This window comes from Polypterus senegalus, chromosome 1 (assembly GCF_016835505.1).
Source record: "Polypterus senegalus isolate Bchr_013 chromosome 1, ASM1683550v1, whole genome shotgun sequence".
In the NCBI taxonomy this organism is placed as follows: domain Eukaryota; kingdom Metazoa; phylum Chordata; class Cladistia; order Polypteriformes; family Polypteridae; genus Polypterus; species Polypterus senegalus.
In genome coordinates this window covers 287,550,617-287,578,563 of record NC_053154.1, presented here as the reverse complement: position 1 = coordinate 287,578,563, position 27,947 = coordinate 287,550,617, and the positions used below count along the sequence as shown (strand labels likewise).

General features: G+C 40.4%; 1 protein-coding gene across 2 annotated transcripts in view; it reads left to right on the top strand.

Annotated features, from left to right (window-relative positions):
• acsl5 (acyl-CoA synthetase long chain family member 5) overlaps nucleotides 1–27,947 on the top strand; it is a 92,917-nt gene that overhangs the window by 33,227 nt on the left and 31,743 nt on the right. Inside the window, exons 7-14 of one of the 2 annotated variants that reach the window (XM_039776498.1) lie at nucleotides 2,517–2,695; nucleotides 4,980–5,012; nucleotides 5,095–5,146; nucleotides 9,437–9,510; nucleotides 15,361–15,438; nucleotides 23,290–23,424; nucleotides 23,568–23,702; nucleotides 27,414–27,509. In XM_039776498.1, coding sequence (XP_039632432.1) covers nucleotides 2,517–2,695; nucleotides 4,980–5,012; nucleotides 5,095–5,146; nucleotides 9,437–9,510; nucleotides 15,361–15,438; nucleotides 23,290–23,424; nucleotides 23,568–23,702; nucleotides 27,414–27,509 — 782 coding nt within the window. The remainder of the gene's footprint in view (nucleotides 1–2,516; nucleotides 2,696–4,979; nucleotides 5,013–5,094; nucleotides 5,147–9,436; nucleotides 9,511–15,360; nucleotides 15,439–23,289; nucleotides 23,425–23,567; nucleotides 23,703–27,413; nucleotides 27,510–27,947) is intronic. The other variant, XM_039776507.1, reaches the window with a different exon arrangement.

Genomic DNA, 27,947 nt, shown 5'->3' with positions numbered 1-27,947 from the left:
TGCTCACCAAGACGTGTTCCAGGTGCCTCCCAATAACCTTCCGCCGGCCCTCCCAGGTGTGGCGGAAGTGCCAGCTGTGCACCCGGAAGCACTCCGGGTGTATCTGGTCTTCTTCCCCCAGCACTTCCGGGTGTGGCAGAAGTGCTGAGGGCCAGGGTTCCACAGGCATCACGGTTCCCCCTGGCGGTGACCACGGGCCCTTATAGGGTTGAGCTTCTAAGCTCTCTTCCCATGGTCCCCAAAGCCACCAGGGCGGTCGCCCCCTTGTGGTCTGGAGGAGGTGTAAGCCCTCCTCCGGTCCTTCTGGACATCCCAGCTGGGTACCACCCCCAGCCGCTTGCCACAGTGCAAATAAATTGGTGCCACAAGCAAACTATGATACTTAGGGCAATAAGAGAAGTCGCAAAATCAACCAGAATATTCAAGCAAATTATAGAAAAAAATTAAGTAGCTCTCTCATGAAAAGCGGATAGACATACAGACAAACAGACAGACGCTGGATTTTATATATACTGTATATAGAGATGGTTATCTGCTTATGTTCAAAATTGTTTTTTGTGTTTATGCTGCATTTCTTTTTCTGAAATATTTGTAATTGGGGTCTTAAGAGGAGGCACACTTAAGAAGAATAAATGGAAACCTATTGCGTCATTAAAACTCTTTTGCCTCAATTATTTGTGGCACTGTCTTTACTGCTCTGGCGATACCTTGAGACACACTGTAAAATTGTGGCTTTGTCTTTTTGTGGGAATTACTTATGAATGCCTTGAAATCACTTTCTTTTTTGATTCACTGATTCAAAACACCAGCATGGGAATATACTGTTTGACTTGCCTTTCTGTTTAGTTATGGAAGACATCAAGCTTTTTATGGGCTCCCCCCTATTTTTGGTCTTCTAGACCTGAAAACCCTTCATTTTCAGGCAATTTTTGGACCATATTTTTCGTAAGAATTTACATCCTTATGATAAAGAATAAACCAATGGGTGTCTTCAGCATGTCACATCTGCCGACCCCAGGGATTCAAAGAAGAAGACGAAGAAGTTGGGATCTAGTCATCAATGAGTGATGAAAAATAACAAATTACTATTACAATCGACAATATTTGAACCTCTTGTGCTGTTTTCTAACTAACTTAATCCAGATCAGGGTTGTGGGAGCCCATTCCAGCTAGCACAGGGCTCAAGGCAGGAACAAATCCTGGACAGGACACTAGTCCATTACAGGGTGAACACGCACCCACACACTAAGGTCAATTTGGCATCACCAATTCACCTAACCTACATATCTTTGGACTGTGGGAGGATGCCAGAGCTCCAGGAGGAAGCCACGCAGACACAGGGAGGACCCGGGATGTGAACCTTAGTCTCCTTACTGTGAGGCAGCAACGCTACCACTGCACCACTCATATTTAGACATGAAACATTTCAGTTGAAGCACACAAATATCTTCCATAACTATTCTATTATTATGTACTTCTACCTCATGAAGTAAATCATTATATTTCTTTTAAAAACGCTGAATTAGTGTGTCTAGTGCTAATTCTGACTTTTTCTTCTTCTTTTTGATTTTTTTTCTTTTATAATTATAAATCTGAGGGGGCACAATACTGTATTTTACATCAGTAGTTCAATGCCTACAGCCAGTCATAGTCCATGTGGACTTGGCACTTTCTCCACTTGTCTGTGTGGATTTTTCTCCCACATCCCTACAAACACCCTGGTCAGGTGAACCAACAACTTTGAGCTGTCACTGTGTGTTTTGTTTGTGCGAATGGGTCGGTCCTGTGATGGATGGGTTACCTGTCCAGATCTGCTTCCTACATAGTGCCCACTGCTGCCAGGACAGGATTCAGCCCCCAGCATCAGTGTTTTGAAATTATTTGTTAAGTGATATCAAGAATTAAAATATGTTATCTAAGGTTATCTCTAGGAACCTGGTCTAAACAAACAGGTTGAAAAATAATGAACATATGCAAAAGGAAAGAGAAGCATTGAGAATGTTGTTAAAGCTGTAGTGGCTAGAGCCTTGTTTCTGAATGAAATCTGTTTCGTTCTTTTCCATCAGAGAATTTTGCAAATTTACAAGCACATCATAAATCGCTTTAGTGGCAAATGCAAGCCACCTTTAGACTGACCCACAAAGGTGGATGTGCATAAAAAGACAGAAAAGACACATCACATGACATTCTCCAACCTGTCGAAAGTCAAAGTCATGGGCAGCCAGAGCCTGTCCCAGTAGCATCAGGTGCAGGGCAGGAGCCAGCTCTGGATGGAGTGCCATTGCATCGCAGGTCACACTCACGCGTACACACAGGGCCATGTTAATGTTGTCAGGTCACCTAAAGTGCACATCTTTAAGGTGCTGGAAGAAAACTGGAGACTCATAGGGAACATGTAACCACTGGAGTTGGGGATTCAAGAACAGGACAGGAGATTTATGAAGCTACAGAGCTGACCAATGTGTGTAAAGTAAAACAGTACTTGCAATCATTCTTATTTCTGTTTATTTCTGCAGCCGAGATTTCCACTGTGATCTGTGACAAGCCTGATAAAGCCGAAATTCTTTTGTCAAACAGTGAGAAAGGCCTGACTCCTGTGCTCAACACCATCATTCTGATGGATTCGTTTGAATCAGAACTGAAGGAACGAGGAGCAAAGTGCAGCGTGGAAATCTTGTCAATGCAGGAAACAGAGGTACAATCTTTGTGACATTCTTAGCTTACAATATTGAAAGTCACATCAGTCAGGGACGAGTCACTTAATTCAATCACCAGCGGCAGGGCTGCCTATAAAAATGAAAAGCCTGCAACGTCACAAATAAAATTTCCATCTAGTTGTCCCTTTAAGGATAGCAAGCTACTAAACGAGAATACAATGAGCCTGAATCCTTTGGGTCAGTGCTGGCAAGAAGCAACACGCAGTGCTACAATAATGCCATCCATGCGGTGTGGGTAAAAAAACTGGTCCACGACAAAGATATCTGTCAGAAAGCCTTTAATAATGAACTAAGCATTGTCCAGAATTATTCAGCAATACATTTGCTTTGAATGTAATGAAATAGATGCTGCTTAACCGGTTGTTGCTCTAGTACAGACTGCTTTTAGAGGGCGTCCATAGACAAAGCCTGTGAGCAAACAACAACAAAAATCCCGCGTTTTTACTGTGCATGACAACCAAGACAACTCACCACTTGTCAAAGTCACCCTAAAGTTTAGACCAGCAACAGCCCTGAACATTTTCTGGTCACCACACTATTGTCGAGATGAATGACTCAAGCATAACTAAAGCTTTTTTCTGGGAGAATATTTTATACTGCCCTGTCACACTGCTTAGCCCCAGCGTCCTTGGGTGATGTCTGAAGATAGTGTGCCCAACCAGGGGGTACCCAAGATTCAATATAACACCAGACTATACAGTGCAATGTGCAATAATTATGCAATAAATGAATGATAAATCACCAATCCTTCCTTCTCTCCTCCACTGAGTGTTGCCCTCTGCATCCCGTCTCTGACTCATGTATGTGTGGCCATGGGCTCCTTTATAAACCAGACCCAGGAATGCTTCCGGTGTCATGCTGTAGCTTCCTGGAAGCCATGGAGAGAATGGGGAGCTCCTCCCCTGACAGCCCCTTCTCGCGATCCCCAGTGACCCCGACAGGACTGCACTTAGGGTCTCCATCTCCCAAGCACCCCTGCGGGTGTCCCGATTGGACTCCTATATGAGGACCGCTGGCGCATGGGGAATGGAACCATTCTTGGCTTTTCTCATTCTGTCCATTATATTGTGCCAGCCGGATGACAACTTATTTTCCTGTCCCAGTGGCCACTCCATCTTTTGTTCAACTCTGGCCTCTCATTTGGGTTGGAAGCTATCCTTCCTCTCGGTGGTGATGCCTGTTCTCATCCAACAACAGGATGCATGTTCTCCCTGTACTTTCCTTTCACATCCCAAATATATACAGGTTAGGTTACTTTGTAACCAAATTATTGACCAAGTAGTGCATGGGTGAGTGTGCTCTGTGGTCGACTGGCATCTCTGCCAGGGGTGTTTCCTACATCTTAATGTCTGTGTGCAGTTATCATGCTCACCTTGCATCTTTTGGTGGGTTTTCTCTGTGTACTTGTGTCTTTGCCCCCTATCCCAAAGGCATGCAATGCAATTCTGAATGAAAAATGAACCATACGATGGAGCCAGTGTTAGTTTCTGAGTGGCACCAGACATAGTTGGCATCCCCAAGACCCTGAGGTGGATTAACAGGTTTGGACAGGTTATGTTACATTTTCTGTATAATCACCAAGCCTTATCTTATATGTTAAAACAATAGGATTGCAGTATATACAGTATATTTCAGAGCCAGGATGGCGGGGTGTTTTGTGCCCCACAGTCTAAAGACTTTGCCCTTTTAGAATTCCCCTAACCTATCTTTGTGCGTTCCCCATTAAGTCAGCTTCAGATCCATTTCCACCTTGAAGCATTTGTTCCAGCTCCCAATGAGCCTGAATTTGAACATGCAGGTTACATTAAAAACAAAATTGACAGGTGCATATTTTAAACTGGCACAAATCCTTCTCGAAAAGTATAAAATGACAAATTCAATAACTACATCCCGTATTCCTTTCCACATCTCAACTCACTGTAATCCTCCCCTCGTTAGTGGGACGGCGCCTTTTGAAATTGATGCTCTGCCGCTCCATTAATCTCGAGTGACATCAAACCTTTGCTGGGTTATTTGGAGCCTCCTGTACATCAGCTGCAAAGTTTTTCATCTTGTGGTTAATTTGCAAGCATAATATGAATTAGAAGAACTCCGTAGGGGGTACAGCCGTGAATCCCTGTGAGGAGCAGCATTTCTAATGAAATCCCAAAGGTTTACTTGAGGACATCTACCTTAGGAAACGTGTTTAAGCCACACATTTTGCATTTTGCATTTTTGTACAAATTTAATACATTCATTTCTTGTTTTATTTTGTGCTTGTAGGAACTAGGGAAGAACAACTTAAGAAAACCAATTGTAAGTTATTTGTCATTTGATGCCTCTGTGTTTGTGTGTCTAATTCTTCATATATTAATTTAATAAACATTTCTTTTCACAGCCCCCAAAACCAGAAGACCTTAGTATTGTATGTTTCACAAGTGGCACCACAGGTGAGTTTGGCTTTAATTGTCTACTACATGTCAGTTGGTCAGTCATTTTCTTACCCGCTCAGCCCTGAACAGGGTCACAGGGGTCTAGTTGCAATCTAAAATGAATTTCACTAATGCATTCCAAATCTATCATAATGTAAAAGGTTCTTTGATAAATCGGAGTAAGTAACCAGGTGGCTGGCTCAGTGGTGGAATGTTTTATGCTGCTGTCTCAAAAATTCTGAAGAAGCCTCAGCTTAGGTTGGCTCTGCACATTTTCCCTGTATTGGCATAGATTTTCCACTGGGTACTCCAAAAAGTTGCCACATTAGTTAAAGTTGTAGTTTCAAAGTGACCGAAGTGAAGAAAGTCAACCTGATATTATTGAGGCTCTGTGTGTTCCTGGAAGTTGTTGTTCCAAGACAGATATTCACCATTAGCCAATCAACTTTAAACAACGTACATGACTCTTCATACTATGGGTGAGTCATCCCTGGCAGATGCAACTTGTGGCCGTAATTCAACTCATTAAATAAACCGATTAAATAAACTTTGAATAATGGCAGATTTTTTAAGTGCAGGCTCTAAGCATTATGCACATGCGTTTTGGGAATGAGAACTGAAGAGTCTCTTTTTTGTGCTCAAACATGGAATTTTGTGTGCATTTTCATACATTTCCTTGTTGGTGATGTTAGAGACTCATTTTAAAGCTGATTGGTTGAAATGCAAATGACTGCCCTGAAACAGTAACTCTGATGTCATTCCTGTACTGACTGAGATTGAGACAGTGAGAGTTTCATAATAAATAGGATGAGGAGATGCGATGCAGGCTGAAGGTGAAACCAATACAGCCATGCGTCGACTTTGGGACCGGCCGTATGTCGAATTAGATGTATGATGGTCACAAAGTGTTCAGGTCTTTCCTGTTGAGGCTCTTTGGAGGTCTGATGTGGGACACTGGTACGCATACTTTAATTGCCGGGATGGAGTTGCACAAACCAAACTTTGTGCTTCTCAGTTGCACACCAGATCCATATTAGACAGTATTTCTGAAACCCAGGATTCATCTCTGCTTTGTGAGTGGGTCACGGTGGGTCCCTTAAATGATCAGCAGTGCAGCATGATATGTTTCCAATTTTCTACGTGAGCTTATTTAACCAAAGGGGTCCCCTGATTACACTCGTTTCACAAAGGGGGTTGTTTGTAATTGTTGCTGTTGGGTTGTCAATGAATTTAAAAAGGTAAACTGGGGTTGAAAAACACTGTGTAACAAAGGTGGTGTGGGCCGAATACATATGAATACCCGTGTTGACGTGCTGGTCAAAACAAACATTTAAGGGCCCTCCAAGAGTTAGAAAATATTCGAGACCTAGTGAAATAATAATAACAAAAGATTTTTTTACTGAAGTTTGTTTTCAACAATTTCTAGAACAATAGCAGCCACCATAAATACACAAAGATTGTAGCCATATCACCTGCACTTCAGAACAGGTCATCCACCTGAAGCTAAGCCTATTTGGGCCTGGACAGTACTTGGATGGGACAGTATCTAGGAAAAGCTTGGGTTGCTGCTGGAAGAGGTGCTGATGAGGTCTATGAGGGGGGGTTGGGTGGAGGGGGGGTGCTTAACCTGTGGTCTGAAAGTGGATGCCAATGTCCCAGTGCCATAGCGTCAACACTGTGCTGTAAACATGGTGCCATCAGATGAGAAATAAAACCAAGGCCCTGACTCTCTGAGGCCATAAAATATCCTTGGGCATCCTTCATAAAGAGCAGGATGCATCTCGATATCCAGGCTAAACTGGCCACCATGGCCTAGTCGTTCTGGGCCCCTAATCACCTTCTGTCTCTAATTGTCGCTCTCTCTCTTACCACTTCACCACATAATAGCTAATGACTACTGTAAGTCATCAGTTCTACCGCTCTGCCACCGTGCCGACCACAACATGTGTAATTATTAACAGTATTCATTATTTAAATGAAGTTAACGACTTAAAATGTTAGATACATATTTTAATGCATTTCATCATGAAAATGATATCAAGTATAAATCTAAGTATTCTAAATATGCAGAGAGCTGGAATATCATACATGTAATGTGTTCTGTTTGGCGATTGCTGCTTGCTGCTGCTGTCAGTTCAGGAGGAAGCCCCAGAAGCACATAGCGATTAACAACTGGGTCAATTTTAAGATGATGTTTACGACGGTCTACTTTAATGATAAAGTAAATTATGAGGTTAAAGTCGAAATTTTGAGATTAAAGCCGAACTTTCTACTTTAATCTCAAAATAGACCTTTTCACCATGTACTTAATTTTTTTCTCTTTGGCACAAATATGCTGCTGTACATTTTGACGTTGTTGTGCAGGTGCAAAAAAAAAATAGACAGCACAGAAGACAGTATGTGAGACCTTTAAAATGTATTGTGTCATTACATTTTGGAATATGCAAAAAGCAATATGAATGCATTTGAATGTCGGCATTTTGCTTCACCATATCGAACCATTCATCAAAGATCAAAGCACACACATTGATCCTGGAGGATCCTTAAAGATGGCTTTCTGTCACATTTAGATAGTAAACAGAGACTCTGACGTCACATTCCGACTTTTATCACACTGCACCCCCCAGACTTTTTGCTGGTAGTAACTCGCATCACGTTAATTTCTGAGGACCTGCTCAGAGGACACATCAAATGAATGCTGGGAACATATAGCAGCCATGATGCCTGCACCACATACGTGTTCTGAGAGTGAAGTATAAACAAGCCCTAAGAACACGAGAGAATATCAAAAGAATGGGAAAGGCCGTAGAGCAGAGACCCTTGACGTTCAGCATGATGTTAGTTGACAGCACTGAGCATGTCAGACTGGACTGTGTGCAGAATTCTTCATCAGAGGTGATCCTATCCCCCAAATAAAATATAGACAGTGCATACATTTTTAGCAATAATTTAGCTACATGACCCAACCTTTTGTACTACTGAACTGCTAAATGTAAACTGGGTTATACCTGTACTGAACAATTTGTGAACTAATGTTTTATGAATCTGCGGTAGGTTGGCACCCTGCCCAGGATTGGTTCCTGCCTTGTGCCCTGTGTTGGCTGGGATTGGCTCCAGCAGACCCCCGTGACCCTGTGTTCGGATTCAGCGGGTTGGAAAATGGATGGATGTTTTATGAATGGTGAATCTCATTTGAAAAATGGTATTTAAGGCAAGGTAATCACCCTGTATTGACTCCTTCATTTTTGACTACTTATTCATTGCCAGTCAAGTCAAGTGGCCATTTATACTACCCATTCACAAACCACCAGCCCCTCCTGCTGTTCCCATTATAAACAGTGTATTTCTCTCAGCTTTACTAAATAAGTTATTTACATTTATATGGCGCTTTCAAAGTGTTTTTCATAGTGAATGGGGAGCCACTTCAGTCAGTCAGTCATTGTCCAACCCACTATATCCTAACACAGGGGTCTGCTGGAGCCAATCCCAGCCAGTACAGGGTGCAAGGCAGGAACAAACCCCGGACAGGGTGCCAGCCCACCGCAGGGGGCCACTTCAACCACCACTAATGTACAGCATCCACCTGGATGATGTGACGACAGTCATTATTGTGCCAGTACGCTCGCCACACGTGAGCTGTTAGGTGGTGAAGTCGTGAGAGAGAGACAGTTAGAGACATGGAATGATTAGCGAGGGGCAGAATGACTAGGCCATGGAGGGCAATTTAGCCTGGGCATCAGGATACACCCAGAGATCTTTTATGACCTCAGAGAGTCAGGTTTTACATCTCATATGAACGACAGTGCCATTTTTACAACAAAGTAGCCCCATCATTGTACTGGGGCAATGAAGTCCACATTAAGACCACATGGTAGACACCCCATGTTGGCCTCACCAGCACCTCTTCCGGCAGCAACCAAAGCCTTTCTAAGCTTACAACTAAGCATTTATACACTGGCAGTGATTATACAGTACTTCAGGAGTCTATTCCCTGTTTTAACTGATTATTGTTCTACTAACAATAAATTTGTTGTCCACTTTTGTTCTTTGAATAAGTTTTTTTGTCAGAAATATAATTAAATAGAACCAAAAGGTTTTCCTCTTTCTTATTATATGGCCGTAGTTATTTTTCTATGTATGATTCTGCTGTCACTGTGGTAATAATCCTCTTCTTGGGCCCCAGTATGGCCCTGATTTCTTTATATGGGTCCTCAGATTGACAAGTTGAAGTTGAAGAGCCCCTGCTTTACATTGTCAAAGTGTTGTGCATTTCCTCATCTCACTTTTGCCCTGCTTTCTGCCCATTAGGAGACCCTAAAGGAGCCATGCTAACACATGAAAATGTCGTTGCAGATGCAGCCGGTTTCATTAAAAGCCTTGAGGTTGGTTATATAATTTTATTCCTTGCATTTGTATACTCATCAAGTGGCTCAGAATTCAGCAAAAGGGCTCAGCTGAAGCCCTGCAGATCTTCAAAGTTAGTCCTCAGGTCCTTGAGAGTCACTTTAAAGATGACTAACAGCGGCCAGGGCTCCCTGCTCAAAGGGCCACACCAGAGAAAGTGAAACGGGAGTTACAACAGTGTGTACTTTTGTATGCGGTGATGAGATAAGCCACCTTTATATTTCAGAAAAGGTAAATGAAACCTGATGTAAACTTTGACCTAAAAAAGAGAAGCGGGACTTTGCTCATTTGTTTGTTGATCTGTGCTCTCCTCTTTTGCAAAGGTGGATAAACAATGAACAAAAAATCACTACACTTGTCCCTGTGTGGACTATCTTGTGAATTTACAGCAAAGATAATAAAAAATGCCACACTTCAACATATAATGGCAATGAGCACAATCTCATTCATTCATTCACTCGTTCACTTTCAAAAGCAATTTATTCCAATAAAGGGTCTTGGGGCAACATAATGAATTAAGAAACTAGAAAAAAAACATTAAGAGTAAAACCAAAACAAAATTGCACTCAGAGCACACCGTTACAACTTGCTTTACAAGAATAATAATGCGATAAAATGAAACCTTCTTAGAAGCAGAGGGGTTTTAAGGCTGCTACTCACCCTAAGTGGCCATCCCATTCTGAATGAATGAATACTGTACAGTAAAACCTTGGATTGCAAGTAACTTGGTCTGAGAATGTTTTGCAAGACGAGCTAAAATTTTTAATAAATTTTAACTTGATAAACGAGCAAGTTCTTGCAATACAAGTAGTACGTATACGCTTTGTCTTCCAAGCGTCACGTGATTCCAACATGATTTCACTTGCGGGATTGTGGGTAATTGTCTCCCATACTTGGCTTGGTCTCAGTCGGCATGCCTCACTCATGTAGTCAACATCCGTATGAGCGTATACTGTTTACGATAGCATGGTGACCGTGTGGGGTGTGACGTGCGAGTCCCTGTCATGTACCCCAAAACACAAGGCTGAGTCTCAATACTTTAGCACAACCAGCTTTTATTCAGCTTGAAACAGGATATACCACTCTCCTATACACAGATACAGCAGTCAGGTTAGTGGCTAAGTAATACTTTGCTCTTGCATTTTTAATGTTCCTTGCATCACCCATTGACGGTAGGCACTTATAGCACGACCACAATCTTTTCTGATGTCGCTGCTACAGTACTGGGAGCCTGCGGTTGCTTCAGGATGCTCTTCCACATGTCATCCAGTTGGGAGGGATCCCAAAAGAGTTTAGAAACCTTGCAGTTCGTAAACTATTTTTTTTTATTTTGTATCCAAGTATAGTGACTCTTCAGGCAAAAGCAACTGTCATTGGATAGATTTCCTTGTTAAAGTTGCAAAAAACGAAAAAGATTCCAGTGAGTCAACAGACAGAAGTGATTCCGTTAGTTAGAGCGAAAGTCATCCTACACAAAAACTCTCCCCCTTTCCCCTCTCTCGTCTCCCTCACACCAGCCACGATTCTTTTCAAAGGTAAAGTGCAGGTTAATTTGTTTTACGTATTTTAAATTTATATTTTGTATCAATCATTTTTATATGAATATTTTTGGGTTGTAGAACGAATAATCTGAGTTTCCATAATTTCTTAAGGGAAAATTCACTTTGATATACGAGTGCTTTGGATTACAAACACATTTCCGGAACGAATTATGCTCACAAACCAAGACACCACTGTATATTTATTGTCACTGCACAAGTACAATAAAATTGGCTAGGGTTATAGGAGGAGCCACTAGCCATTTAATCAGGCAGAGTTTTAAAGAGTTAATTCTGTGCATATCAAGTTGACTAACACTGCTCCCTGTGAGAGCTCAGGTCTCTCACCATCTGCCTGTTCAGATGAGCTGATTTTTCTAATTGTTGATAAACTGCATATGTTGATATATTTGCCTTGGATTTTTATCATGTCCATATAAAATACAGACCTGTCCCATCTGGATCATCCCATTGGCATGGCCACAAGTGTCTGTGGGCTGCCTTCCCAGTAATGCATTCCAGATAAACTCCTATTTCACCTACAGTATATCATAGGTCTGCCCTTAAGGTTCTGAATATTTCTGTCTTAATCCAAGTTACAAATTCAATACCAGGAAAACCTAGAAATCTAAAGTGTGTGTGTGTGTTCCCTGAAAATAAAATTTAAAAACATGCTTTGGTGTTATAAATCACTCAATGCCCATTGCTGGGTTTGCAGAAAATTATTGTAGCAGACAGCTCTTCACAGACAGGGCACCAATCAGTGTTTCTATGTATTCTTTTTCTTTCTTTATTTATTTATTTTATGTCAACTATTCTGAGGAGAACTGCAAGTAAAAATTTCCATATACTGTGCCATGTAAACATGACAATAAACTTGGCTTGACTTGTGAGCTCTTTGGAAGGTCATGTCATGTAATTTTCTAACCCACTTAATCCAGATCAGGGTTGCAGGTTGCTGGAGCCAGGAGACAGGAGCTAGGAGCTAGGAACAAACCCTGGACAGGCACTTTGGAAGGTGGAGAGCCTAATTGATTGAGCGGCTGTTGTTTCAGCACTCAAAATAATCAAATGCTAAGAAATCTCTAAGAGACCCAAAAATCAGGCCCGGGGCCCAGTAAAGGCCTCAACCAAAGGTGGCCTGAATCCAATACTCTACTGGCTGGCAATGGCCTACACAGACCCAAAAATTCCTCTCAAGGATCTGACAAATGATAATCTTTATTGCGAGGAACAAAAGATCAAAAAAGACAAAGACAGGCACAAATGAAGGTAGAGAGGGCTTACCTAACAGGCAAACCACCACAAACAAATCCCAAGTTTAACCCAAATAATCAAAGGAAAAAACAGAGGCAGAAAAAGAAACGGTCTAGAGAATCAATACTCACAAGAAACTCTCTTTGAAGGTCAGACAAAACCACCAATGGACTCACTTTCAAGGTTGATTTTATTAGATTTAAGAGTTAAGGGTAGTCCCATCTCTTGGTGTTCCATCCACAAAATAAAAGTAACATCAGAAAATAACACATGGATGCTAAATAAAAAACAATTTTAACCAAAATACATGAAACATGCTTTAAAAATTTAACAAAGAAGAAAGTAAATGAAAAATATGAATAAGGCAGAGAAAAAAGCCTGGGTAAAAAATAGCAGCGGCAAAAGTCTATCCAGCGGAGAACTGAAGTGAAACCTTTGACAAGTGTCAGGTGGAATTTAGATACAAAACCAAGTGAAGAGCTCAGAATAAAATTCAAGCGAGTTACAATTCATTAGTTACAGCACCTAACAGCTAACATGAGTTAGACAGAAATTTATCAAACAAGAGAGTCTTCAAATGCTTCTTAAATACATTGAGGAGGTCCGCATTTTGAATAAAGGTGGGCAGCTCATTTCACCAGCTATGAGTTACACATGAAAAGAGTCTGAATTGAGATTTGATGCCATGGAGATGTGGTATCACCAGATGCCTTTCATCAGTCAACGTGAATGGGTGAGAATGAGCATAGGACTCAAGTGTCTCCAGATAAATATACAGTAGATGCTAACCCATTGACTACTCTGTAGACAAGCATCAAGGATTTGAACTTAATATGTGCGGCTACAGGGAGCCAATGGAAACGTTAAGTCAAATGTTCCTGTGTAGGTTGATTAAACACTAGATATGCCACTGCATTCAGAATCATATGCAGTTGCTTTGTGACACATGATAGTACTTCTGCCAGCAGACAGTTGCAGTCGTGCAGATGTGACAAGGCCTGAACCAGGAGCTGTTCTGCATACTCCATCAGCTATGGTCATATCTTGTGGATATTGTACAGAGTAAATCTTCTAGGCCAAGAAACCATTCCAACACTGTCTGTGAAGAAGGGCAGCTGGTCATCGATCACCTCTGCAAAGTTGTGTACTGACTTGGTGGATGTTAGCAGTAATGAGCTGAGGGGAACAGATATGGGGTGCTGAATAGACAGACGAGCTTAGATAAAAAGAAGGTCCCTCTTTGCAAGGTCTGAGCTGAAGATGGTGCTCCTCTATTCAGGCTGCAGTATCAGAGAGACATGGACATATTCTATCTGATATCATATAGTCCTCTGAAGGTATACTTGTGTATCATTGGCATAGTACTGATATGAGAAACCATGAGACAAGACGAGGGGGCCTAGTGTGGAAGTACATAGAGAGAAGAGGAGAGGATCCAGCACCAGTGTTTGGGGCACTCCTGTGTATCCCTGGTGCATCCTTGGCATCCCACCTCGCCAACACACAAGTTAGGATCCTCCATGGGGTAGGACTCAAGCCACCTGAAGGCAGTCCCAGTAATGCCAAGGTCATAGAGTTTGGAAAGGAGAACGTGACGATTGGCCAAGTCAAAGGCAAAGGGGAGATGTAGAAGGATGCGGATGGGTGACACATTGATAGCTCTAGGCAACGAGTCAACAACAGTGAGCAGAGCCATCTTTTGAAGCCTGATTGATTAGGATTAAACAGGACGAAGGAAGAGATCTGGTTAGTGACACCATGTTTAAGGGTTTAGGAAAGAAACCAGGAGATGCTGGTCTGTATTTACCTACTTGAGATTGGTCGAGTTTTTTTATTTTTTTGTAATTATTGGAAGAAAATTAGTGGAGACAACACAGGGATACTTGGCTTAACAGGACTCATAAATATTATAAACTTCAGAATTATTTTTTTTGGTTAGGAAGGTCCATAAATAGAAAAATGAAGCTCGGGCTCGCTCCTGTTGGAAAGCTTCCAACATGACAATCGTATAAAAGAAAGCAGAAGAAAGCCAAGTTACATTATTTTCTTAGTGTCTTATTGTGAAACAGTGCTTGTTGGTGTTGTCTAGTAGGGCCTCCATCATGTATTCTTTCATCTTCATCAGGGCAGGTAGATGGGCGAGAGTGTGGTGTCATTCTTTAACTGAAGTGGTCCTCAATCCAGCCAATTTCTTAAAAACAAGTCAATCATTGCTGCTGATGAAACATCAATTTTTGGTCTTCATTTTAGCATATGTGCTTGTTAAGATTCAGAGAGAGCTTAATTGCTTGTTTTCGTCTTTAACCGCTGCATTCCCAGTTTTCTAATTGCATCTTGTTTTCTTAACCAGCTGCTAATTACCATTACAAAGGAAACCAACCACTCACCAGCTGACAGGTCTCATTTACACCTGTGTGTGTGTGTTCATCAGAAGTGCCTGTTTTGAATAAAATATTTAGAAAGGAATGAGAGTGCAGAAAAATTGAACAACAGGGAATCAATCATCTGCTTGTGTCCAGAAAATATTCAGATGATGTTGGCCAAAAAAGAAAAGTCTGACGCCACATAATAAGCAGTGCAATTAAATAAAATGTTTCATCAACACGAAGGACTAGCTTTAAAGAGATGAGCTGCAAGCGTGACTGAGAACCCTTTTTTAACAAGCTGATTATCTGCTACACCTGAGTAATACTTAAATATAACAAAAATACAGCATATTCACTCTAAAAGGTAACACATCCAAAAGTAAGAATGCCTTACATTGAACAAGGTTTTCCACTTATAACTCAGTATTAGCACATGACCTGGATTAGACACCTTCTAGGCTATGGGTTCCATTCTCAGTTTCTGAACTCAATGGGTGACACTTCCTCATGTGACAGTTAAAAAGAGTACAGCAACTGTGCTCAGCAGCTAATGAAATAGGCTTCGGGATAGTGCTCAGTATTATATAGTTATGTAAGATGGATGAATTAAGTACAAGGTATAATTCAAGGTTAGCTGTTTCTAACTGTCTTCTGTTTTCCCTCCCAGAGCACATTCTCCCCAGTTCCGGATGATGTCACTATCTCCTACCTACCCCTGGCACATATGTTTGAAAGAGTAGTCCAGGTAAGATGAGCATGTCAGGATGAAGCTAGCAAATCAGAACCTTTACTGGGATTTGGGTTCTCCATTGTATAATTTAATGGTCCTCAACTGTGTTAGTGGATGTTCAGCTGAACAAACTTCTAGCTGTTCTTTGTGCCTCCCTGAAGTGTTTGTGACAATGTAGATATCTATACTGATTTTTTTTTACCCAATGAATTTATTTCTGGCATTTATTTTGTTGCAGAAGTTCTGAAAAAGTTGAACTTTTTTTGTGCTATGCATGAAACAGCATTTTAATGAGTCATCTAGTAGTTCATGAATTGCGGATGGACTAAGACAAGTAATGACAACAACAGTTTCTTAGTTGACTTCTTTAAAATTACAAACTGACAACTAGCAGTCACAAATAAGGATTTAGGAGTCATGGTGGACTCAACATTATCAACTGCTAGAAACCATTAAAAAGGCTAACAGAATGTTAGGTCATATAGCACCCTGATGTGTGGAGTACAAGTCACAGGAGGTTCTGCTCAAGCTTAATAACACACTGGTGAGGCCTCATCTGGAATACTGTGTGCAGTTTTGCTCTCCAGGCTACAAAAAGGCTACAGCAGTGCTAGAAACGGTCCAGAGAAGAACGACTAGGCAACAGGGCTAAGAGGTATGAACTATAAGGAGAGACTGAAGGAGTTGAACCTTTTCAGCTTAAGCAAATAGAGATTAAGAGGAGACATGACCGATGTGTTTAAAAGTATGAAGGGAATTAGTACAGTGGATCAGGACTGTTATTTTAAATTGGGTTCATCAAGAGCACAGGGACAGTTGGAAACTTGTTAAGGGTAAATTTCGCACAAACATTAGGGAGTTTTTCTTTACACAGAGAACCACAGACACTTGGAATAAGCTACCAAGTAGTGTAGTGAACAGTAGGATATTAGGGACTATCAAAACTCAACTAGATGTTATTTTGGAAGAATTAAGTGGATAGGACTGCTGAGCTTTGTTGTCCCGAATGGTCTGCTCTGCATCTAGATTCATCTAATGTTCTAATTATTTATAAATTAATAATGATTTTTAAAACAAAACCTACAGTATTGTTGGGAGGAAATCATAAGTAATTAAAACTGCATTTTAGCCAAGCATGGCCGGAGTCCTACCACAAGAGCAACACGAATCACATCACTCATTCCATAAATGTGGCCATGTCACCTCTATTGCTGCACTTTGTCAAAAAGAACAAGCAATGTAAAAATCCTCACAATGAATTGCTATTATAATTCCTGAGAACATCATTCCCATCACTGAGGATCCTTATATCCTTGCTGCTCCCACTCAACACCCTTGACATTTGTTGCAGAATCTGGCCTTATCAAGTCTCGCACTGCCCCTTCCATCGGTAACTGCAGTAAATACAATACAGTTTACAATACAGTTTATTTTTGTATAGCCCAAAATCACACAGGAAGTGCCGCAATGGGCTTTAACAGGCCCTGCCTTTGACAGCCCCCAGCCTTGACTCTCTGAGAAGACAAGGAAAAACTCCCAATAAAACCTTGTAGGGAAAATGGAAGAAACCTCGGAAAGGCAGTTCAAAGAGAGACCCCTTTCCAGGTAGGTTGGGCGTGCAGTGGGTGTCAAAAGTAGGGGTCAATACAATACAATATACACAACAGAACAATTCCTTAAGACAGCATAATAAAAATTTTAGAATTACGGTTTAACAGTAGATGATATGACATAATTAGGTTTGGATATTTTTAGAGTCCTGGAGACCTCATCCATCTAGCTGCATCTCCATTTGGCCATGCCACGGCTGAAACATTGCTCGATGAAAGGACCCTCTTTCCCATGATTCCTGTGATCCTCCATCAGGGATGACTTTACCATAGGCAGGCAAACAACTTGGCAGGTGGGCGTGGCACCAATGGCCACATTTGGGTACCGAGAAAAGAAACAGAATAGGTGAGGGTTAGTATTCAAATATAATTATCATGTTACTTATGTTATAGTGCTAATGACTAACAACAGAGATGCAGTATGTACAGTTAATCAGCAGCTCTAGTCAGGATATGCTAAACTGAAGTAGTGAGTCTTCAGCCGGGATTTAAAGGCTGAGACCGAGGGGCATCTCTTATGGAAGCAGGAAGACCATTCCACAGTTTAGGGGCCCTGTAACTAAAAGCTCGACCTCCCACTGTTATTTTATTAATCCTTGGAATCCTAAGCAGACCGGCATCTTGAGATCTTAATGTGCTCAGGTTTGTAAGTCATGATAAGTTCAGACAAGTAAGCGGACCTTGGCCATTTAATGCTTTATATGTTAAAAGGAGGATTTTGAAATCTGCCCTAAACTTAACTGGGAGCCAGTGTAAAGATTTAAGAACTGGGGTTATGTGTTCATATTTTCTTGTTCTTGTAATAATTCTTGCAGCGCATTTTGGATTAACTGGAGGCTGTATAGAGAACAGTTTGAACAGCCAGTGAACACCGCATTGCAGTAGTCAATCCTACTAGAGATAAATGCATGAATTAATTTCTCACAATCCTGTTTATTTAGAAAGCCTTAATTTCCTAATATTTTTAAGATGGAAAAACATGTTTTGGACGACTTTGTAATATGCTTTAAATGACATGCTAGAGTCAAAGATAACTCCTAGATTGCGGGCTGATTCAGTAAAATTAATTGGGATTCCAACTGAGTTAAATGACGACAAAATATTGCTGTGATCAGCGTCATTCCCTCCAACAATTAACATCTCTGTTTTATCTGTATTTAAAGACAAGTAGTTCTCATTCATCCATTCCTTTAATTCACTAACACAACTAATTAAAGACAACATCGGAGAAACTTCATTTGATTTAAATGAAAGGTATAACTGGGTGTCATCTGCATACGAGTGAAAATTAACATTATGTTTCCTAATGAGAGATCCCAGTGGAAGCATGTAAAGTGAAAACAGTAAAGGTCCCAGTACTGAGCCCTGCGGACACCATATTGAACTTCTGTGTATAATGATGGAGTACTGTCAGCACATTTCTGTACATACTGGAATCGATTTGATAAATAAGAACTGAACCAAGCGAGCACGGGCCTGTAAGCCCAACATCGTTTTCTAGCCTGTGCAGTAAAATAGAATGGTCAATGGTGTCAAATGCTGCACTTAAGTCCAACAACATAATTACAGTGGAATTTCCTTCATCAGAGGATATCAGAATGTCATTTACAACCCGTGTTAGTGCCGTTTCTGTACTATGACCAGTGCGAAAGCCAGACTGGAATTTCTCAAATAAATTGTAATGCGTAAGGTGTGACTGAAGCTGACTGGCGACTACTTTTCTAGTATTTTAGAGAGAAATGGTAAATTTGAAATAGGCCTATAGTTATTTAGTATGTGTGGGTCTAGGTCTGACTTTTTAAGTAAAGGTTTAATGACTGACACTTTTAGTGCATCAGGTACTGTGCCATGCAATAATGAACTATTGATAATGTTAGAATGGTGCTGCAAGAACATCCATTGCACTTTTACTAGTTTTGTTGGCACTGGATCTAGGGAACAAGTAGTGGGCTTCATTTTAAATTAAAGTTAAGACTTCCTGCTCAGTTACAGGATTAAAATTATTAAAGTGCTGAATGCAATGTGAGCAGGGTCTGCTAAGCTAGTATTTGGTTTGTACTGTGATGCTGAGATCTGGGATCTTATATTTTTAATTTTCTCATTGAAGAAGTTCATAAAGTCTGTACTGCTAATATCTGTTGGTATTTTGCACTGTTGATCTGAATTCCCATTTGTTAATTTAGCCACTGCTCTAAAAAGTACCCTAGGATTTTTATTATTGCTATCTATTAATGTAGAATAGTATTCTGAGCGAGCTTTAAAGAGGGCCTTTTATATTTATTAACACTCTCTGTCCATGCAATTTGAAAGACATGTAGCTTTGTTGTTCTCCATCTGCTCCAGTTTTCGACACTCTAATTTAAGAGCTCGAGTGTTTTCATTAAACCAGGGAGAGTTTCTATGTGCTTTGATCACTTTTGTTTTAGGGGAGCCACTGTGTCCAGAGCATCTCTCAAGGTCACATTATAATGTGATGTTAGCTGATCTAAATTGTTTTCCACGTTTACATTTGATGTTAACTGATCTAAATGGTTTTCCACAATTACACTCGACTTACTCAAGGTATCTATAAATTTTGAAGCAGAATTACAATCTAGATGTCGCACTGTCTTTGTTTTAATCTGCGAGTGCGCTGGCATGGGCAGAACTAAATCAAACGTAATTAAGAAGTGATCGGAAATAACTACATTTAATGGAGTAATATTTAAATTTTGAATTTCAACTTTGTAAGTTATAATTAAATCTAATGTATGGTTATGATTATGAGTTGGACCTTTGACAATCTGACAAAATCCTACTGAATTTAACAAATAAGTAAAACATTTGCTAAAAGTGTCAGTTTCCACATCAATGTGTACATTAAAATCCCCATCAGAACTACGTGATCATAATTTATAGCCAAATCAGACAGAAGGTTGCTAAATTCAGTCATGAACAATGAATATGGCCCTGGTGGTCTGTAGACTAGCACTATAATTGTGTTGGAATCTGTTTTAATATTTAAAATGAATGCCTCAAAGGATGTAAAGTTGCCTAAATTTTTAGGAGTGATTTGCATTTTGTTACAATGAATTATTCCAAGGCCTCCTCCTCGACCAGAATCTCTAGACTTATGAAGGAACGAGTATCCATCTGGTGACGCCTCAGCTAGGGAACAGTGTCACATTTACTAAGCCAGGTTTCAGTAAGAAGACACAGATCAGATTTTGTACTTAATATATATCATTTACCAAAACAGCTTTAGTGCCAAGAGAGCGAATGTTCAATAAACAGCATTTAAAACTGCATGGTTCTTTCTGAACTGCTGATATATTTTTTGTTTTAATTTGAATTAAATTTCTATTACAGATGCCCCTGGTGGAGTGTCTGGTTTTATCCCTTGGTCTAATTATACACCTTATTTTTTGGTTATCAATTAATTTATGGTTTGTTTCAAGACTAAATTTACTGGATGCCCCACAACAGGGATTATGGGTAACAGCTTCAGGAAAATAACAGGTGGGATAAACAACAGCCTGTGATTTAAGATCACATGACTGCGGCCTGGATGGTGCTCTAATCAGTCAACCAGGCAGTTTTGCTGCCATATTTTGGGATAATACATAAGATCCCTCCAGTTAGGATGAAGACCATCTCTTCTGAAAAATCCAGGCCTTTCCCAAAAATCATCCCAATTGTTCACAAATGCTATGCTTTTATTTGCACACCAGGTTTCTAGCCAGCAGTGAAAGGAATGCAATCTGCTATAAATCACATCCCTCTATACAATCTTGGTAAGGGACCAGATACAATTAAATTCCGACATTTTGTTTTAGCTTTGGTGCATAGAGAGATGAAGTTCGCTTTAATACCTCAGATTGCTGTAAATAAATATCATTAGTGCCGACATGCAGCAATAAGGTAGATACTTCATCGTCGGCAACACGGTCCAATGCGGCCTTTATGCCAGAAATCTTGGCCCCTGCAAGGCACTTAACATTAACTGCTGGTTTAACATAGTTTGGAATTCTAACATTCCGCACTATGGAATCGCCAATTATGAGCACTTTATTATTCTCAGTTTCCACAGGCGCGCTACGGAGAGCTGAGAACCTGTTCTGGGTCCGAATTGGTGACCTGGGTGCTGGGGGACTAAATTTTGGATTCTTAGACCCCGTCTTACTGTTACCCACTCGCCCTGTGGCTGAATTGGTGCTGCTGATTTCGGCCTCGCACTGACTACAGTGGGACCTGGAGAGACTGAAGCGAATCAGATGTAGCCGAATTGTCTAAACAAACCGAGTCGATCCAATTTTCGGTTTGCCTAATCGCTATCAGATTCCTAACGCGTCCTCCAATTGCGTATTTTCCCGACCAACTCTAAATTAACTAAACATTTTTGGCAGGTGAAGCTATCTGCACTGTCGGCCGGAAAACCTGAGCTGTACATACTGCAGGACACACAACATATAAAGCGTGCCCTCGATGGGCAGAGAGCAGATAGAACTTACATTAAATGTTGAAGTCATCTTTGCCGTTTTATAGGTGCTTCTGCGCTTTCCGTGTTGAGCTGAATCACCGCCGCTTTAAGTTTCCACCACCCGCTAAGCGATCGACTTTAATTTCTCACTGCCGGTTATTTCTACTGGTCAGCTGCCGGCTTTACCTCAGGTGAACTTGCTCGGTGCTTTCAAGGGCTACGTGCCTGTGGGAGACGCCGCCGCTCTCTGCTTCCGCCGCTGATCCGCTCTCTGCTTCCGCCGCTGATCCGCTCTCTGCGACAGTATATAGGTCAGCACGAACACTTCTGCATTATCTGAGATTAGGATAAAATACATTTTTACCAGGTGATTTTTTGGTGTGTCTCTGGTATAAGACTTCTGATTTTTTGATTTTGAATTTCAGTTAACAATGAAACTTGAGGAAATGTATGCTTGACTTTTGGTTAACCAACTTTGATTATGTCTTCTCTTCTGTATATTTTTCTAAAACTGTCTCTTTGAGTGAGCCTGTGACAGTACACAACTATTTTTATCTGGACTCCCACATTCATCAAGCAAGCTGTCATTTTGACATTTCTACTTTTTTTGCATCAAATCAGGTATAGAATTGGTTTTGTAAAATTTGCTTGTATTGAGAAGTCAAGCAGAATAACACCTTTTATTGGCTAACTTAACTGATTGCAATGTCCAAACTTTCAAGGCAACTCAGGCCCTTTCTTCAGGCAAGATGTATTACATGCTGCCTTGAAAGCTTGAATATTGTAATCGGTTCAGTTAGCCAATAAAAGGCATCATTTTCCCTGCCGTCTCATCTATAATGGTTAACACGGTACAACACCCTACTACTAAAGTTTACTTGAAACGCAACAAGCATTTGTGTGCATTACACCGAGTGACTTGATTTTCATTTTCTGTGCTTTTTAAGAATCTTCTCCTTTTTAAGTTCTGGTTATTCAAGCCTTTTCTTACTAATTAGGACCCAAATGAACATTATGCTGGTTTAGCTACTCGCTTTGAGTATGCAGTGTCATTTGCACCCTTCTCTGCAGTGTTTGGCACTAACTGTCAGTATTTTAAAAAGCAATTAGGGAAACAGGCAAATTAAAATGAAAATAAAAGTTAAAAGAAAGTGAAGCTATGGCAAGAAATATACTACACATATACTAAATTTCTTCTAAATGTAAATATCAAATGTGTTGTCTTTATATCTGAATATAAAACAGAGTAGAACTAAATTAAAAAATAAGGTTAATTAGAAGTAAGAGTGACCTGTTGATTTGTGACATTGCTTGGAATAAAACCTTCAACCACAGAAGATCACCAAACCTAAACCTGAGAACAACTGGTCACGTTAACTTAATTTTAATGCTGGATTACAGGCAAAGATGTTCCCAAATGAAAACTATCATAGTTTAACTATTTTCTAACACATTATCAGTTCTTACACGCACTCTGAATTTAAAGATACAACAATGGTAAAAAGAAAGAAAATACCAACATCACAGCAACACCACAAGAGTTGAGCTCTGCTAAAAGTCCTGAGCCCACCACAAAGGATGCACAGGGCAGCTGAACAGCAATTCCCATCATGCCCAATGTCTCCCCAACTACCAGGGTACTCACGATAACTGATTTTAATGCCCCACCCAAGCTTTTAGACTGTCCAGGTTGCCGTATTGCTGGATTTTTAGCAATGCCAGAAAGTTATTCATCATTGATCTTCCAGTCAAGTCAGATAAATCACAAACACTGAACTGCGGTGCTCTCTTGTCTAGACTGTGTTATACAGCAATGGAGCAAGGGTGGGATTTTTCCAAGGAGATGTCCGGCTGTTGACAGATGACATGAAGGCTCTGAAGCCAACAGTGTTCCCTGTGGTTCCTCGAATTCTCAACAGGGTATATGACAAGGTACTGCTTATTATATTATATACAGAAACATGATGGTGGAAGCAGCATTTGAGTGATTTGAAAGCTGGCAGATGTCTGCAAATGGGGTTACACAGCTAGATTTTGCATTTAAAAAATAATAATAACTGATTGTTCCTGTCTAGATACAAAGTGGAGCCCAAACTCCTTTTCAAAAGAGGATTCTCAACTTTGCTGCCAGGATGAAACATGCAGAGGTCAAGAAGGGAATAATCAGAAACAACAGCATATGGGATAAATTGATCTTCCAAAAAGTGCAGGTAATGTAACTCAGACTATCATTTTATTTTACATCTTCATAAATAAAATAATTAATTTCCTATTTAGTATGGAACCGTTCCTACCTGGGTTATTCTGTGTGTGCATTTTTATTTGTTCTCCATGAGTTCTCATGGGTTTTTTACACGGATCCTAGATTTTATTTGGCAGTTCTTAATCACTCACTAGACATGAATAAACACTATTGTTATATAATGGCACACAAATGAAGGAGAACAAGCTCAGATAAGCAGGTCAAGCCCTGGTGAGACCATTTTTTTCAAAATATCCCCAACTCAATGATGGCTCAGTGAGTAAAGTTGGTGTCACACAGCTCTAACCTCCGGGGTTCAAATCCTACACCTGGATGGTGTCGGTGTGGAGTTTGCATGTTCTCCCTGTGCCTCTTAGTGCTTTTCTCCAACACCCCTAAAGCTGTTGAAGAAAACAGGATGGTGTCAGAATCAGGTGCAATCATGCAAAATCCCCTCCTGGAGGCGCTGTCTTGGAGCGCTTTCAGCCACAGGCTCATTCCACCATGGTGTGCTAAGAAGCACCTCTAGGGGTCTTTTCTGCCCACTGCTATCAGGCAATTCAGTGCTTCATCCTTGAGCTTATTTTAAAATACCACCCATCCATCCATCCATCCATTATCCAACCCGCTATATCCTAACTACAGGTTCACGGGGGTCACAAGGCAGGAAACAAACCCCGGGCAGGGTGCCAGCCCACCGCAGATTTTGAAATACCACTTTGAACTATTTGAACTATATACAATTATTTATTTATTTATTTTTATTTATTTATCTATCAATTGATTAATTCGCTGTATTATTTGTCCTATGAGTCTGTATCCTTGTTTTTCATGTTTCTGCTGCTATATGCATGTGAATTTCCCCTTGGGATTAATAAAGTTTTATCTAATCAAATCTAAGACCTGCAGGGTAGGTTAACTGACCATTCCAAATGTGCCTTTGCGGGTGTGTGTGTGTCAGTGGGACCTGCAATGGACTGCAATCCTGCCAATGGTGGTTTCCTGCCTTATGTCTGGCGTGGCAGGGTTAGGTTCTGCACCAGCAACCCTGAAATGGACTTAGCAGGCAGCAGAAAGGTGCATTATTATCAAATTCAAGATTTGAAAGTCTCCGAAGGATTCCTGACATCTGCATAGTAATTCATCCCATATCTCTACAGTTCTTTATATGAAGAACTAATTTCTAATGTTTGTAAAACTTACCTTTAACTACATGCTATCTGTGCCTCTATGGTCTTCCTGAAGAACAGGTGCCATCTATCAATAGAAAAAACAAATACCCCTACATTTTTACTTATTCATTTATTATTTTTATTTATATTAATTTTAAATAAAAGCAAATAATAACCCATACAATTAAGTCAAACCCCCACCCAAAAGAAAGAAAGAGAGGAGAGGAAACCAACAAAGCAGATCTTTGAAGCAGCAAGGCAGGAAGAGTAACCTTCTCCTGATATAAAAGCTTATTTTAAAATTTTATTGATTAGATCCTGCCATATTTTTAAAATGTTTTGAAAGATCGTCTAAGCATGAATTAGATTTTTACCAATTTCAAATAGTATCAGTTACACACTGACTAAAGAGTGGTGTTCTGGAAAACTTCCAGTTGAGCAAGATAAATGTATGTGTTAGTAGTATGGTGTAGGCAAGTACAGTTTGTTTGTCCTTCTCCACTTTAAGCCCATCTGGGAGTCCACCAAACATGGCTGTTACTGGATTAGGAGGGATTCTGACACAAAGGCTGTATGACTGGCATTCAAAGATTTTTGGCTAAAATGTTAATTTGGTGCACTTCTAAAACATGTGGCCCAGTGAGGCTGGAGCTCGATTGCAACTTTCACACATTGAATGTTGCCCTCGAAATATTTTGGATAGTTTTAATCGCGATAAATGCACTCGATAGAAGATTTTAAGTTGAATAATTGATAATAAGTGTATTCTGTGCATGGCTGCCTTCCACTCCTTTTCTGAAATGTTAAGTAAAAGATCCTGTCCCCATTGCGCCCTGGGATCTTTAAATGGGAGGGACTTTAAGATATTTTTATAAATTGTGCAGATGTTACCTAAGTCTTCATGACTCATCAGTATTTCTTTTGTATTTGAAATAGGTTGAAGTTGAGGAAAATCAGGCAAGTTCAGTTTTGCAAAGTTTCTAATATACCAAAATTTTTGGATATTAGAGGAAAAAGTAAATTCACCATTTTTTAACAGTAATATTTTAGTCATTGGGGTATTCTTAGGCATTTTTCCCATCTAAGCACAGGGAAATAGGGCTTGCTGTTCATGCAAATGAATGTCACCCACACGGCAGCACCATTGTGTAGAATGGGGCTGTAGTCACACAGAGAAGTGGGGCTGCCAATTTATGAAAATTGCATCATTGGGTATATGCAGCACTTTCTGTTCTGTCAGCTTCTTCTTACTCCTTACGATTTGGTATAAAATACATACAAATTGAAGCTGGATTGTACTGTCGAGCACGCCTATTTACATACACTTAATAAAACAGGATGGAGGACTGTGGGCCCCTGCTGATAAAATATATGCAATATTGTGGAGAATTGGGGGGTCCCCTTGGAGGTCAGGCGGTGATGTGCTGCTACATTCAGGCTCACAAAGCAGAAACAGTGAAATGCCAGCACACTTACCGGGCCATTTCAAGCCAGAAGAGACAAAATGCCTTGGTACGTTGAAATGGTTAGGCAGCTCAGTAGAAGAGTCCCCAAAGGACAGAGGATAGAGGAGTTGTGCATTGTGGTTCCCCATATTAATTCTTTTCACTAGTTCTTTTCTGTACAATGCTTAAAATGTTCAATTCATTTCATGGGCCACATAAATGTGCTGCCTGTAAATGCCAATGCCATACGTAATAAGTTAAAGAAAATCATGATTTAGTGTATATTGCTTTTGATCTAAACTCTCGAGAACTTTGTAGAAGATTACAGATCAAAGCATCACATTCAAATCTAATTGAAGTTACTTTTTCAGGAAGGGTTATATTATACCCAAACTTCCCACTATTCCTACCTGTTTCAATTAAAAATAATACAGTTTCCTGTGTTTTCCAGTGGACGTCAACAAAAGTCAAGGTCAGTCAGTAGGAGAGGCAGGAATTGATCTACAGAACAAATAATATTAGACAGGTTAGGTCAGGTTGGGGAGCATGCACTGGTACAGTGCGTTGCTGTACCCACCACACGATGAAACAGCTCGGGATCAAGGTTGGAAACCCCCCAGGCAGACACGCGGTCCAGTCCCACCTTCGTAAATGACCCTCTTTCTGTCGCAGCTAGGTGTTATGAGGGCATCCCCTTGGCCTGGTCCAATAAATCGAGTCCTCAACAATAAGGATCCTGTAGACCGGATCACCCACTATAAAAAAATTTCACGTGCAAAGCCGGGTTATACAGTTAGTAAGTATATACAGTATGTCTTCTCAGGAAGTGAATACCACACAAGTTTATGGATTACAAACAGACTTTAAGACTTCCTTGATTTGACTTCTTAGGTCTTATTGAAACTTCTACCTGGCAGTGAAAGCCTTTTATGGCCACTTTAGTTAGCAGACAAACAAAGAATCCCACTTTAAAACTGAACATGCACTACTTGTTTCTTTTATTTTTCTTCTTCGGCAAATTTGAAGTGAGATGTTACCTTTCATTTTTTTTTCTTTCTGCAGCTCACCATGGGTGGATGTGTTCGAGTGATGGTCACTGGGGCAGCTCCAATCTCACCACCAGTTCTCAGCTTCCTCAGAGCTGCTCTAGGATGCCAGGTACTGTAAAGTATTGTGTGCACTCAAAAAATGTAGCCTTTTTACTGTCACAGATGGTGCCAACTACACACATTGTTTTAATACTGTGAAAGCCTAATCTGCTCTATTCCATTAAATAATTGAAAGTTTTCATCATAAGCAGTGTTGTGAGGTTGTGTCTTAGTATTACACTTGAATGTAATAATTACAAAACAAAATATACAGATGTGAATAATAAAAGGAGAAACTAGCAAAAGAACAGCCATGCATAGAAGAATTGTAATAAATAACAATAAAGTGTATTGTGAAAAGTCAAGTGCACAAAGAGAAAGACACACGGTCGGAACAACAATAAATAAAGAGATAACCGATCGGCTTATCACGGTTACGTGGAAAGAAAAATTTTTAAAAATTAAGTTGTTGTTTACCTAGTTTTAGCGCCCCTACGCAGATTAACAC